This window comes from Astatotilapia calliptera, chromosome 7 (genome assembly GCF_964374335.1).
Source record: "Astatotilapia calliptera chromosome 7, fAstCal68.1, whole genome shotgun sequence".
In the NCBI taxonomy this organism is placed as follows: Eukaryota; Metazoa; Chordata; class Actinopteri; order Cichliformes; family Cichlidae; genus Astatotilapia; species Astatotilapia calliptera.
In genome coordinates this window covers 32069136-32083005 of record NC_137428.1, presented here as the reverse complement: position 1 = coordinate 32083005, position 13870 = coordinate 32069136, and the positions used below count along the sequence as shown (strand labels likewise).

The 13870-nt window shown below is 39.1% G+C and overlaps 2 protein-coding genes across 2 annotated transcripts; one reads left to right on the top strand and one right to left on the bottom strand.

Annotated features, from left to right (window-relative positions):
• Nucleotides 1-3439: 3439 nt before the first annotated feature.
• On the bottom strand, nucleotides 3440-9676 carry stbd1 (starch binding domain 1). Its single transcript, XM_026174247.2, has 4 exons — nucleotides 9507-9676; nucleotides 9116-9416; nucleotides 7881-8158; nucleotides 3440-6561 (listed from the first exon to the last, which is right to left on the bottom strand). The coding sequence occupies exons 2-4, from the start codon at nucleotides 9408-9410 to the stop codon at nucleotides 4627-4629; spliced, it is 2508 nt and encodes an 835-aa protein (XP_026030032.2). The 5' UTR covers nucleotides 9411-9416; nucleotides 9507-9676; the 3' UTR covers nucleotides 3440-4626.
• Nucleotides 9677-10992: 1316 nt separating this feature from the next.
• On the top strand, nucleotides 10993-12739 carry LOC113027355 (heat shock protein 30-like). Its single transcript, XM_026176973.2, has one exon. The coding sequence runs from the start codon at nucleotides 11386-11388 to the stop codon at nucleotides 12022-12024; it is 639 nt and encodes a 212-aa protein (XP_026032758.2). The 5' UTR covers nucleotides 10993-11385; the 3' UTR covers nucleotides 12025-12739.
• The last annotated feature ends 1131 nt before the right edge of the window (nucleotides 12740-13870 follow it).

The following is a 13870-nucleotide window of genomic DNA, read 5'->3' as shown; positions in this document are numbered from 1 at the left end:
GACTAGTGCACTGCCGGAAAGCTTGCCTCAGGTATGCTTTTATCCACACCTGACTAGGTGTGGCCAATTAGCACCAGCTGAAAACACTGAGACGATTAAAAGCTGCAGAGGGACGTAACATCCCTCACAATCACGTATTTCACTAACACTTCCCATTGTACACAAACACAGCTGCATTCATCTCACAACTGCAGTGTCCTCTGAGACGGCGAGCAACGACCTCACTGACAGAGGGCTGTTCCAGTGTGGCACAGATCCAGAAGAGCTTTTAGTTGGCTTATAAAGAAACAGGTCAGTTTGTACTGCCTGGGGCTTTATGGAGCAGTGCATTTCTTTTTAAACATAGAAACCGAGGGACTGCATAGAAGACCAAAAATAAGTAGACAAGAAACATGTAGGCCAATAAAATAATTATTAAAGCCACTGAGTGAAGACATGACGAATAAATTAAAATCTTTTGAAAGTCTCCATGTTAAATTGTATTTTAACACTGGAAATCAGTTTGTATTACACTGATAAAACTCTGCTCATGTAGCTTCCTTCCTTTCCACTTTAACCCACACTGACTGCTCCTCCTTTCGTGGCCATGCAGCGCAGCCAGCATGCTTGACAGTCCAGTGAAGGTCATCGGAGGATCTCACTGTACAGAGCAGGGAGAAGCTCTTGCATGTTATATTATTAATAGCCTGCATGTATGGCACACCCTAACTATGACATGGCACTATGACTATTAACTTGGTCATTCTTACATTTTGGAATAACTTAGAAATTGACCCTTCATCCCATATCTTTAAATAATCACGTAAGAATAATAAAAAACAGTAGTAAAGCATCAAAAGAAGCAGGGTAAATCCTTTACCCCATTAATATTTATTGAGCCAGACATAGCCAACAGTGCTGGTTTAAAATGGTCTAAAATGGAGGAAAGAAAAGAAAGTGGAGTGAAGGGAAAATACATACATTCAAAGAATTTGTTAAAAACAGTGAGTTATAAAAACAGAACAGACACCTGCATACAACCCCCCCCGTCTTACTGGTTGGCTTCTGTAAGAAGAGACAGTCTGAAATTCAAGAGAAAGAATTTCACACTTGGCAGTCCAACTTGAACTAAGAATTGTTATGTGGTAGAGCCAAGGAGACAGTGCTCTGGTTTATGTTAAGAACAACTTTTAAGTGTCTGAAGACATATTCGCTTAAGACAAACCAAGCATATCTGAATTTCTGAGTGTTCTTTGCTATCATACTCAAGAATCAATATGGTTATGGCATTTATATTTTAAAAATTGCTGAGCTTTGCTGAGCAATACCACGGATTTAAATCTGTGGTATTGTTGTGGTTTAAATCAGCTTTTTACGTACTTCTGTTATTTCAGAGTCAATGCTGTTCAGGTCTGAAGGCTGTGTATTTAAAACACACTGATTTTCAAATGCTTTAATCGTGGAAAGAAACCATCTGAAATCATCTCTAGTGTATTCAAGAAAGTGGGATCAGTAAATTCTGAACTAAAGAAATCACTTTATGTGATTGGGGGTTCAGTAAAACTACGTTCAACTGGTTGGACTGTAACCCTGCAGGTCATTCCCCATCCAGAGCACATGAATATACTTCACAGGGGAACATAAATATAACAGCTGACTAACCATTTGAGACTGTTGATTTGAAGGCTTTGTTCAGTCTAGGCAGTCTAAATATGTTAAGAGCCTGAAATTGTTTCCAGATTAGACTGGTGACTCAGTGTTAAGACACCAGCCTTACAGGAGCTCAAACAACAGTTTAATGGTGGCTGAAGTGTTTAGCTATTTGACAAATACTGATACTCACAGCAGGTGAGTATAGAGGCTCATGTAGAGACAGAAAGATCTGAAATGAGTTATCTATAAGAAGAGCTTAAGTCAAGGGTGTCCAACTCCAGGCCTCAAGGGCTGGTGTCCTGCAGGTTTTAGATGTGTCCTTGATCCACCACAGCTGATTTAAATGGCTAAATCACCTCCTCAACATGTCTTGAAGTTTTCCCAGAGGCCTGGTAATAAACTAATTGATTCAGGTGTGTTTTAACCCAGGGTGATATCTAAAACCTGCAGGACACTAGCCCTTGAGGCCTGGAGTTGGACACCCCTGGCTTAAGTGGTGTCACTTGCAAGCCTTGTATCTAAATAAAGGATTAGCCTTAACAATAAAAGGTACTCCAACCCCCAGCTGGCATGTTAGCACAAGTGAGGGAGTGTGCTCCAAAATTGTGCATGTTGTAAAATGTATCTCATTTATTTGCAAAAGGTTTAACTTAAAGATAATTTTTCCTTCCACTTTTACTACATGTCTACATCAATGTAAACCTAGAGTCTGTGCAGTATGAATACATCTTCTGGTAAATTTGGGTCAAAGAGGCAAAGGTTTCCCTTTTGAAATAGAAGACAACAGAAATCACGTGACTTAGAGCTGGGCAGAGTCCTATTGATCTCATTTTCAGTGGGTCAAAGAAGGTATTGCTTAAATATGATGAACATGATGTTAACTCTGCAAAGGTTCAATACCCAAGCCAACATTAAGTAATAATCACTTTGGACTGACATGAGCTATCCAAATGTAAATGTCTATGAAATGTGAACTGTACAAGTGGATGGAGCAAAGCAAGTTCTCGTGATTGTAAGATTGGAATTTGAGCTTTTTGATGGCTTCCTTTCCAATCACATTAAACTCTGTGCTAATGAGAATAATTGTTTTAAATCTTTTGTGAGCAATTTTTCTGCATGACTTACTTTGAGTTTGATTTGACAATTAAATGAGCACTTAAAATCTAATTAAATGACTGAAGGGGGGGCATTGCTTCTGTACTGCATTTTAAATTTCAGTGCTTACATATAATTTCATACTGTTAGATTATTTCACAAAACATCAATTCTGCTGCACAGAATAGGTAACTAACAGGACTGCATTTTGGCCTGTATTATAGGCAGATTGGTCACCATCCACAATTCCTAGACCAGAAGATCAAAAACATTTCTTTCCAGATAGAGCAGAGTCACCTTCAGCTCACTGCTGAATTGAGCTGACAAGCTGGCATGAAAATATCCCCGCTAACGATGCTTTCCACTGCATGAGACACCTCTGTGCCAGCTGGACTCAAAACAAGGTCACAGTCTTTGCCAATGGTTCCAAAAAAAAAAAAAAAAAAAAAAAAAAAAAAAGTGGTCTGAAAGTTGAAAGGTTTTTTTTTTTTGGTGCAATAACTTCAAAAACCAACTGCATCTGGTTTGGTCTGTTGCAACTGCTGTAAATGATTAGCAGACAGCAAAACATATCCTCATATGTTAGCTCTTTGTTAAAATAAATAAAATAGTGTTCTTCAAATGTAGTGCTTAAGGCACTATTTTCTTAAATGTGTATTAAAGCATTTAAAGAGTTTTGAATAAATTTACATGCTTAAGAAACATTCAGGAATGAGATTTAAGATTCGTTTATTTAATAACCATCTCCACAATAACCAACATTAAGTAGCATCATCACAATATTTCATATCAGGATACAATGATAGAATCTGAGACACAAAGGCTATATACACTACACGATTAAGAACCAAATGATGAACCAGATAACTAGTGAATAATTTTCTCTTAAGTAGCTAATCAAATTATTCAAAAGACACGTTTGATGCATTACAACACAGTAGAAAATCATTTTCACAAGGCACATTTATTAACAACAATGGGACTGTCTTGCATGCAAATAGTCCCATGAGATAAAAGCAGCATTGAAGTTACAACCATCACAGTTTAGTGGTAAACGCATTAAGAGTACCTGATGTAACAACGATTGTACGTAACAATTATTGCTGTATTTATTGCTTTAGTAAAATTTAATTATGTGCATTTATCCTTATAGACAGGCATATTCAAGCAGCATATGGACAGTAATCTCTTCATTTACGCTTGCATTAAATCATCCTGTTAAGGAGTAGTTTGCATAATCAGTGGTATTGTAAAAGGGGAACCAAGCCATCTTGTGTAATGGTTCAGTGTTTTGATCAAAATATTTCCCAGTCCCTGAAAACGCATACCTAATTACTGGCTATTAGAAGGTCCCATCAGAGGTTTTATAAGAGCTAGTCTGTCAGGGAATTGTGTTGCTGGAAGTTTCCGTCACCTGTATACTGCATCTAGGTTTATACTAGAATAAATCTGGTTGAAATTTCATGCTTCCAAGTCTTATATTAGTAAAATGATGTTTAAATGATTTAAAACTGCAGAAGTCAAAGCCATTCTCGGGGGAACTGGCATGTGGGAAACAAAGACACCGCAAGGCTCAAGTTTGACGTTTTTGCTTGTACAAATAATAAGAAAAAAAAAAGTTCAAGAGCATTTCACTTCAATAGACTAATGAATTTAACACTAAAAGATCATTTATTGTTTTTGCTATAAAATTGGAAATTTGCAATCTGTATCAAGTAGAAACAGTTGCTTTCAACCAAAATTAGCCCAGTTTGAACCCAAACTTAACTGCCCCAAATTTAATCATAATGTTTTATCAATTTACTGACAAACATAAACACAACTTTACCTGGTCGTGAACACAGTTTGAACGCCTGGTGCACCTGCTAATCTCAAACTGCAGCCTTTTCAACAAATCGTTTACAATAATCCCCACCATTTGTGCACAAGCAGGTCGTCTCCGTAGCCTGTATCCAGGAGGCGGTTTCCACATTCTTCCCAACGGCACACCTCACCCTTGTCCATCACCACAAACTTCCACTCCACGATACTCTCTGCAGGCAGGCTGACAACAGTGGCCCAATTCCCATCCTCGGCTCTCTCGAGCAGGATGAATTTCTTCCAGTTCCCCAGCTCTTGCTGGCTCCCTGTGATGGCCACCTTCTGGTGTGGTGAGTGGGTGAGATAATGGATGCGGAAAGTCACATTGACATTCTGGGACATGGGCTGGACTGCCACAACCTTTTTGCCATTTTCATGAACAGGGGAAAGCGGGATAGCCTGTTTCACATCATTCAAGGACAGAGATGCATCTATACAAGTAGCATCTGTGACAGAAGCACCTGGATGGTCAGCTTCAGTAGAAACTGGCTCAAGTTGTGTGTGGTTTTGGGCAAAAGGAGGGACAGACTGGTTCATCCAGGGAAGAACTTGGTAGTTTCCATCTGTAATCCATTCATTATTGTCCATAGTTGCCTCCATGATACTGATTTCAGTCTTTTCATAGTCCTCTTCCTCCTTCTCTTTCTCTGCCCTTTCCATCTTCTGATTGATTTCAACAACCTTGATATCAGCCTTCATGTCTGTTTTCACTGCGAGCTCATCGGTTAAGCTAGTAACATTGGCTGCCATCTGCTCTATAGCCTGTTCCATCTCTCTATAGTAGCGATCCTCAATTTCATGTCCCAATATGTCTTCATTGGCTGCTAAAGAACTGTCATTAGCCCAGTCAATTTGCTCACCGAGGGTCTGCTGGGAAAAATATGATGGGTAAGATCTGGATATCACATTTGCTAGATCTTCATTCATGGCAGATCGAGCCTCATCATCAAGGAGGCCATTCTGAGCCTCAGTGTGCTCTTTGAACTGTGCATCATCTTTTACTGTGAGAGCCACATTTTCAGTTGGCATTTCATATTCACTGATAACGTCTGGCAAATCAGGGCTGACAGTCATGCTTGAAATTCCACTCTCACCACCAAGACCAGAAGATGACCAAGTCGGCTCACTTTGCTCAAAAGACGGCAGTGGAATCTGAAGTACAGGAAGCTTACCGTCTTCAGATGTGACAGGAGCAGCCCCACTGGTGACTCCCAGAGCTTGGGAAATGTCATCTTCATTTATGTTGCTTTGCAGTTGCTGTTGATCTGATGACAAGCTGGAGATTTCCCCAATGCCAGAGATTTGGGCCTTTGCATCATTGGCTACACTGCTAGAATCACCATTATCAGCGTTTTCAGGTTCGATCATATGGTTCAAACAGAGCAGGGTGTGGTCCAGCACTACACTTGAAGGATTACTTTCTTCATCACGTGAGGCAATGTCCTCAGTGGGTACTTCCTCTTTTACATCACTGTCTTGATTGCAGGCAAGCTCACTTTCATTGTTTTGTTCAGCCAATTGTAGCAGGTGACTGTTGAAGTTTATATCCGTTGAATCACTCACATTGTCTTCATCTGCATTTTGTTGAAAGGATAGCATCACCTCATGACACTGGCCCTGTAGCTTGGTTACTTCAACAAACACTGTGGAGCTGATCCCGGCTTGTTGAGAAGTCAGTTGGTCATCTACCAACTCCTCTTCTGCCTCCTCACCACCACTTTTCTTTTCTTCGTCTGGAAAATGGTGATTGTTGCTATAATCATTAGAGAAATCAGTGACACCTTGAAGATTCTCTTCTTTGAAATAACAGATGGAAGGAACAGGTACGTCTTCAATATGAACAATTGGTTCTTCCAAGTTGGCCGCTGTGCTCTTTGAAATGTCCAGAAGGTTTTCCTCCTCTTGACTGGCCTCCTTATTCGACAATTCCATTTCAGTAGGCACATCATCCTCTTGGCCTTTTTCTTGTAGTACCTAGATGCATAAAATACATACGTTTAATCTTTAGGTCTTAATGTTTTAGTCACACAATAGTTAGAAAAATATGAAGGATTAAAGACCACCACCAAACTAGCATTATGTAATATGTAAACTACATAGAGATACAGAGATTTTATCAAGTCACTCATTTCCCCATTGCAAGTCTTTGCCCTAAACCAGGGGTGGGCAATTCCAGGCCCGAGGGCCGGTGTCCCTGCAGGTTTTAGATGTGTCCTTGAACCAACACAGCTGATTTAAATTGATAAATTAGCTCCTCAACATGTCCTGAAGTTCTCCAGAGGCCTGGTAATGAACTAATTATGCGATTCAGGTGTGTTGACCCAAGGTGAGATCTAAAACCTGCAGGACACCGGCCCACGAGGCCTGAAATTGCCCACCCCTGCCCTAAACTAACCTCTGAGACTCCACCCAAAGAGCTAAACAATCCAAGCATGAAACATTAGCTAATCATGTGCGGTAAAGCTGTTTGTGTTTGCACTCTTGATTAATCCAATAATGAAGCCAGAATGTTTTGAAATGCTTTACAAGCAATGTTTTGGGGCAAAGTCAAAATGTGTGCGCGTTCCCTCCCCGTTTTGTTTTTGTTTAAAATTGCCCGTCATTGGGGAATCTATGCATGTGGTCTTTATGCTCAACCACAGAAAATGCTGGTGAGCTGAGACATTCAGATATGGGCTTTACCGAAGGGAAAAACAAAACCCCAAAACATTCAAAATGACTGCCAAGTCACACCATCACTTTAGCCAAGCTAACCACTTCCCAGCTTTTGACCAATACAGAGCAAAGAGATTAGATGTAAAGCCATCTAAGCAAAACAGGCATAATTGCATTAAAGCTGAATCAGTGGTTATTTTGCCTTTGGGAACAAATGACTACAAATCCAGAAAAGCTGAAGCAATATTAGTGTTCATGCTGAAGTTGGAGTTTAACTTCTTTAAATCTGTTTGACTTTCACTTTAAAAAAAAAAAAAAAAAACCTGATTGTTTTCAGACCCCAATAACTCACATTCAGTAAAAAACAACCAATAATGGGTTGGTGATAACGTAAGGGTTCAAGACCTTGAACATTATTTCACCACCCACTGGTAGCCAACTTTCATTGTCATTAGCTGCTGGGTTTCTAATCAATGGTGCCTGCTGTTGTTGGGATCTAGACAGAAGGGTAACTGAACAATAGAATACATGTGCCATGGCAAAATTTCACAATCAGTTGTACTCCAAGACAATCATTCATTTACCAAAAGTGAATTTAATTGTGGCAAAATATGCAATTTGTAAAGATAACCGCTTACCTTCAGTTCTTCTTTGTGGCTCTGTATCACCTTATTTTCACCTTCCTCCATAGTGCCATTTGTGCCATCAGTTTCCACATCAATTTCAGCACCTTTGTCTTCCTCCTCTGCATGCAGCTCGGCTACCTGCTGCACTGAAGCACTGTGCTTGTTGTCTTGTACAGAGTCACTTTTGGGTTGACGGTGAGGCGGCGTTTTTTTCTCAGCAGTGAGACGTCGATGCCTGATGTTAAGAGCAGTATCCTCCTCCACATCTAAACAGCCTTCAGCTTTCACAACTATGACATCAGGAGAAAGACACACAAACACGCTGAATATTAAGTTTATTTTGATTTATTTCTAAAATGTACTGAATCTGACTTGCATAATCTAGATCACTTCATACATTTTAGTCAGAGTAGATGAGAAGTGACCCAAATTACAGCACTCTTAAAAATTAAAGTCATTACTAATCACTGGCAGTCATTTTATTAAAATGGTCTATTAATATTTGACAGGATGAGTAGCTTGTACTTGACAAGTTTCTTAACGATCAGACATAAATCAGGCAAGATGATTATTTATTTATGTATTCATTCATTGCTGGAACTTATCAATTTTCCATTCTTCATGAAATAAACACTCTTAAAAGTAATCAGCACAGTTCTTTAGCCATAACCTCTTGCAAAGCCTCAGTCAATTGTATTTCAGTTTGAGTGTTTGTATCAAATGTTAATACGCAGACTTGTTCTAGCTACATTTCTTGTGCCCATTCATTTTGAGATATCATGGTGCTTCAAACAAACACTGAAAGTAATTAAAGACACTTTGCATTGTTCCTGCAGGAACAATTCATATAACAGGCGAGACCTCCAAGGTTGTCATCTTACTTTAAGCTACTAATGCAACAATGTTTGAGGAGCCTTTTTCAATTTTGCAATAATAATAATAATAATAAAAAATAAAAAGTCTGTTTTTGGACATCTGCCTGATATTTTAGAGCTAATCTTTTGCCGTGACTGTGACAAGGCTAGACACCAGTATACTGTGAGCTGTAGTCCATTATGGGCTGCTTAAAGTGTTGTATTTCAGAAAGAAAGGGGAGTACGCTCGGTTTTGACGTCTGTGCGCACGCAGCTTAAGCTGAATCTACCACCAAAGCTACGAAATAATAATATAGATTAAGTTATACGTAAATTCCCGCACTAGTAAACTGCAGCAGCTCGCAGGTTTTAACGTTTCATCCGAATCTGTACCTGTTGAGTCCGCCGTGATGCGCAAAACCTCCGGGCTCGGCTCCGGCTCCTGATCCGGCGGTATAAGCGTCTCCGCTCCGGCGTCCCTGCTGTCACTGTCGGTGCTTGTGGCTCCGGCTGTGGCCTTTCTCCGCTTCCCCCTCACTGTTCGGTAGATGATGAAACCTGCCACCATGGACACCATGGCTATCACGGCCAGAGCCACGGCTGGGCCGTGCCGCCCGATCATACAGAAAAGCGAGGCCAGATCCACGCGTCTCTCCAAACCCACGGTGTTGCTATTTTTCACCGGCATTACAATCTGTAATTAAAAGGAGAAGAAGAATGAGCCGTTCTGCTCTAATATCGGTTTAAAGGCCCTGCTGAATGCTGTCGCTGTTTAAAAACTCACCACGCTCTCCCTTCCACGTTTCAAAGTGTAGTGACCTCTTGAAGCTACCAAGCTGTGAACGGCTGCAGGTGCGAGCTGTTCATTGGCTGATTGGATCACGGGAGCGCAGAATTCATTGATAAAACGCTGACGAACCACTGCACACGTTCATCGCAGCACACTTGAAAACGGACATGACGGGGTGGGCTGATAGGATTTAGTACCACTGGCGGGGACTCAATATTATTTGATGAGACTATGTAGAAAGCCTGGGTCTGTATTTAATAATATTTCTCCTTCATGAGACGTGTACATTTCGGAGGTCAGTGCGTCTTTTTTTAAGACTTATGACAGAAATTGATATAATTAATTGAGCTTTCCTTCATGTCTTCCATATCTGAACGAGGGTCCATGAGCTATATAAAATGAGACCGTTGAAACGTGCAGGCCAACGTTATTGATGTTGTTACACGACATCACCAGTGACCAAAAATAGCCGTGTTCTGTGTAACGTTATAGTTGTTACCTAATGGTAATAAAACCACGAACTGGTACATCAAATAACCGATAAGGTGAATATATATATATATATATATATATATATATATATAACGTACAAAATTATATAAATATGGTGGTCTATTTAAAAACAAAACAAAAAACAACGTTATTATATTTAAAAAAAACTAGAGTAGCAGCTACACCTAGTGGAGAAATGGAGAAATGACCTGAAACTACAGGAAACCTGGATATTTTTTCTTCCGTCGCCTATGGATTCATATTTTGTGAAATATGTGAAATATGAATCCAAGAAATACTAATTTCTTACATTTTTATCCACTTTTGCCAAACCGTTTTTAACTTGTGCTTAAGCATATATTCAATCCAAATTGTTATAACATTTTATTTTCAAGTCAAAATGAAAGAAAGATTTCATTAAATTGATCTTTCATTTGATTTGCAGTAATTGAGAATGAATGTAAAGTATAAAAAAATGAAATTCAAACCAATAATGAATGATTCACTTAAATGTGTTTCTGGTCGAGTTTTCTTTTCAGCATACATCAACTGTTTTCAAAATAGGAGCCTTAATTTTAAAATATGAGTAACTGTAAACACAGAGACATCAGCTCAGTATGCAATCCACAAAGACATGAAAAATTAAACATACAAACATACAAAGGACATTGTTATTTATAGAAGTTCAATAAGTCTTTTTATTTTAAATTCACTTTCATTCATTCATTTGAAGAAATTTGTGCAAACATTCAAGCATAAAATAACAATGATTCAAAGATGCATTTAATCATGTTTAATGTCAGTTTATTTGTACTTCAAATATTGTTCAAAATTATCATTCACACTACAGCTAATAATTACTTTCACTGGTAAAACCGTTCATGAGCTTAACCTGCTGAGACTGTTTGTCTGTTATTAAACTGTGAGAAATGTAATGAGCTATGATATAATCCAGTCTACCTGTATGAGAACTTGTTTTACAAACAAAATAAGTGGTTTCAAAGATGACGTTTATTTTTTATTTATTTATTTTATTTTTTATACTCTGGTACACCGAGCCCCAACCACCCAGGAGCAATTGGAAGTTCATCCCAAACCACTTCTGCACTGTCAGGAAATTAATTCTAGTAGCAAACTTCCTGATGGAACAGGAAAGACTGAGTAAAGTAAGCACTCCTGGGAAACAGCTCCATCATGTGGAGATCTGTGGCAAATGCAGGAAAGTTCCCGAAGACTCTGGAACTCCTCCACTTAGTATATATAAACTGGGACAGTCTCACTGCTGAGACAGAAAGCAAGACAAGCAACACCAAGAAGACAACAGACACCTGAACAGTGTTTCATCTCACAAGAAGAGGACTCAACACTAAACCCACTGAAGATGCTGTGCTCTCATGGAGTCCAGTCTGCACTCAGTCCATTCATGGACTTCTACTGGCCTGTGCGCAGTCTGTGGCCAGAGATCAAGCCTCTGTTCTACCAGCAGGATCTCCTGCAGAGAAACCTACAGGAGCTGTGCAGCAGTCTGGAGCTGATGGATAAACTTCAACACAGGATCCTGGAGGAGACAGATCCTTTCCAAAGCAGCATGGCTGTGCAGTCAGTTGCCGTCCAGCTGGAGAAAGAGGGAGACAAGTTTGCTCTGATGCTGGACACTCGAGGCTTTTCCCCAGAGGAGCTGTCTGTCAGGCAGGTGGGCAGGAAGCTGAGAGTCAGTGGCAAGACAGAGAAGAAGCAGGAGGATGGGAAAGGCTCGTACTCTTACAGACTGCAGGAGTTCAGACAGGAGTTTGATCTGCCTGAAGGACTGAACCCTCAAGCCATCACCTGCCACCTGTCTCCAGATGGGAAGCTCCACATCCAGGCAGCCAAAGCTCCGTGTGTTGAAGAGGCTGAGAGAGAGCTGACTATCAAGAGGAGCTCAGAGGACAAAGCACAGCAGAGTGTGTGTTCACAGGCAGAAGACAGCAGGACAGAGACACACAGCAGCACACAGGACAAACCTGAAAACATGGACTGATTGTTGTTTATACCAGTGTCAAATGAAACATTTTAATGTAATTTTTTTTCAAAATATGAATCCACTTTCTCTTTTAACTGCTTTTATTAAATGTATTACCATGGGGTAACCAAGGTAAACCATGGTTTACTCTTTTGTTCATAATAATGCTTCAAAAATAAAATAAAATTTTTACTCACATAATTATTTTATATTATAAACCTTTAAAAATAAAACTGTTTTCACTGAAAGTAGGAAAATGTTAAATAACCACTATTGTTTCCATTTTGGACAATTGCTGCACATGTTTAGCATTCTAAACTTTCAATAGAACTGAGTTTACAGACAGTCAGAAACAAGTATGTAGATGGATTCTATGTTTAACTAGAAAGAGTCAACGAAAAGTAAAAGACTGTAAAATTTTTACATATTTCTTAAAGTGAGATTTTGGCCTTAGAATAAACGTCTTTATTTTAAAAATAAACATCAGCAGGACAGAAACTCAGAGCAACACACAGCACTAAGCTGAAAACATTAATGTTGATGATATTGTAAAATAGATTTGGATATAACTGTTCAACATATAAAATGTCTGTACTTTTTTCTTTTTTAACTGAGTTTTAGTCGTTCATATGTTATTATAGCAATGTAAAATTATTCATGCTTTATTTCACTGTCTCATGCACTTTTGTATTGTCATGGTGATATCATTAATAAATTAAAAGCCCACCCTGTACCACTTACATATTACTTATATACTACTTATATATATAAGTAGTATAAAACCCTGATATTTTTTATTTATTTATTTATTAACCTTTATTTAACCAGGAAGATCCCATTGAGATTAAAAACCTCTTTTTCAAGGGAGACCTGGGCAAGATAGGCAGCAGCAGATGTCTCACAGTTACAGAAATTACTCAAACACAGGCAGCAACAACACACATGCAACAATAAGTGAAAGAATACAAATAAAATAAAAAATAAAATTCAAATAAGAATAAAAAAGTCAGTTAAAATGACAATCAATCTAATTGAAACAGTTACATGTTATGGACTTGGCCTCAAGGATTCGTAGTTTAGATTTAAAAGCACTTAATGAAATGAAATGAAATATCCACTAGATGTCACATTTAGACCAATAATGTCCACTGGGCTTGTCTCACTCTGTGCAACGAGGAGTTTGTTTTCAAAACAAATCTTTGAGTTGACCACAGGGTGATCCATATGGGAGGACCTTTTTTTATGAGTGTTAAAGTATGAGAACAGGTACTTAGATCACTTTTTTAGACTCCATTATCAAGAAGCATATCACCTTGAAAAGTACACTCACCAAAAATATAAACGCAACACCTTTGTTACTGCTCCCATTCCCCATGGGATGGACGTAGAGACCTAAAATTCATTCCACAACTGCACATTCCAAGGTGGCCTTTTGTTGTGGGCAGTCTGAGGTACACCTGTGCACTACTCATGATGTCAGATCAGCATCCTGATGTGGCACACCTGTGAGGTGGGATGGATTATCTCAATATAGCAGATGTGCCCACTACCACACATTTGGACTGATTTGTGACCACTGTTTGGGAGGGATGGTTATATTGTGTATCTGGACTGAATTTTAGGTCTCTACGTCCATCCCATGGGGAATGGGAGCAGTAACAAAGGTGTTGCGTTTATATTTTTGTTGAGTGTAGATCCAGAGTATGAATTGTAATACGCAAATGTTTTGTTCTTATTCTTGTGAAGAAGAAATCTTCTTTTGTGATAATGTTAATGATGAGCAGAATTATCTTACTTTATCTTGTAAAAAGATGCTTGAATTTCACATCATCCAACCCCCACTGGTTGTCTCCCCCATCATCCT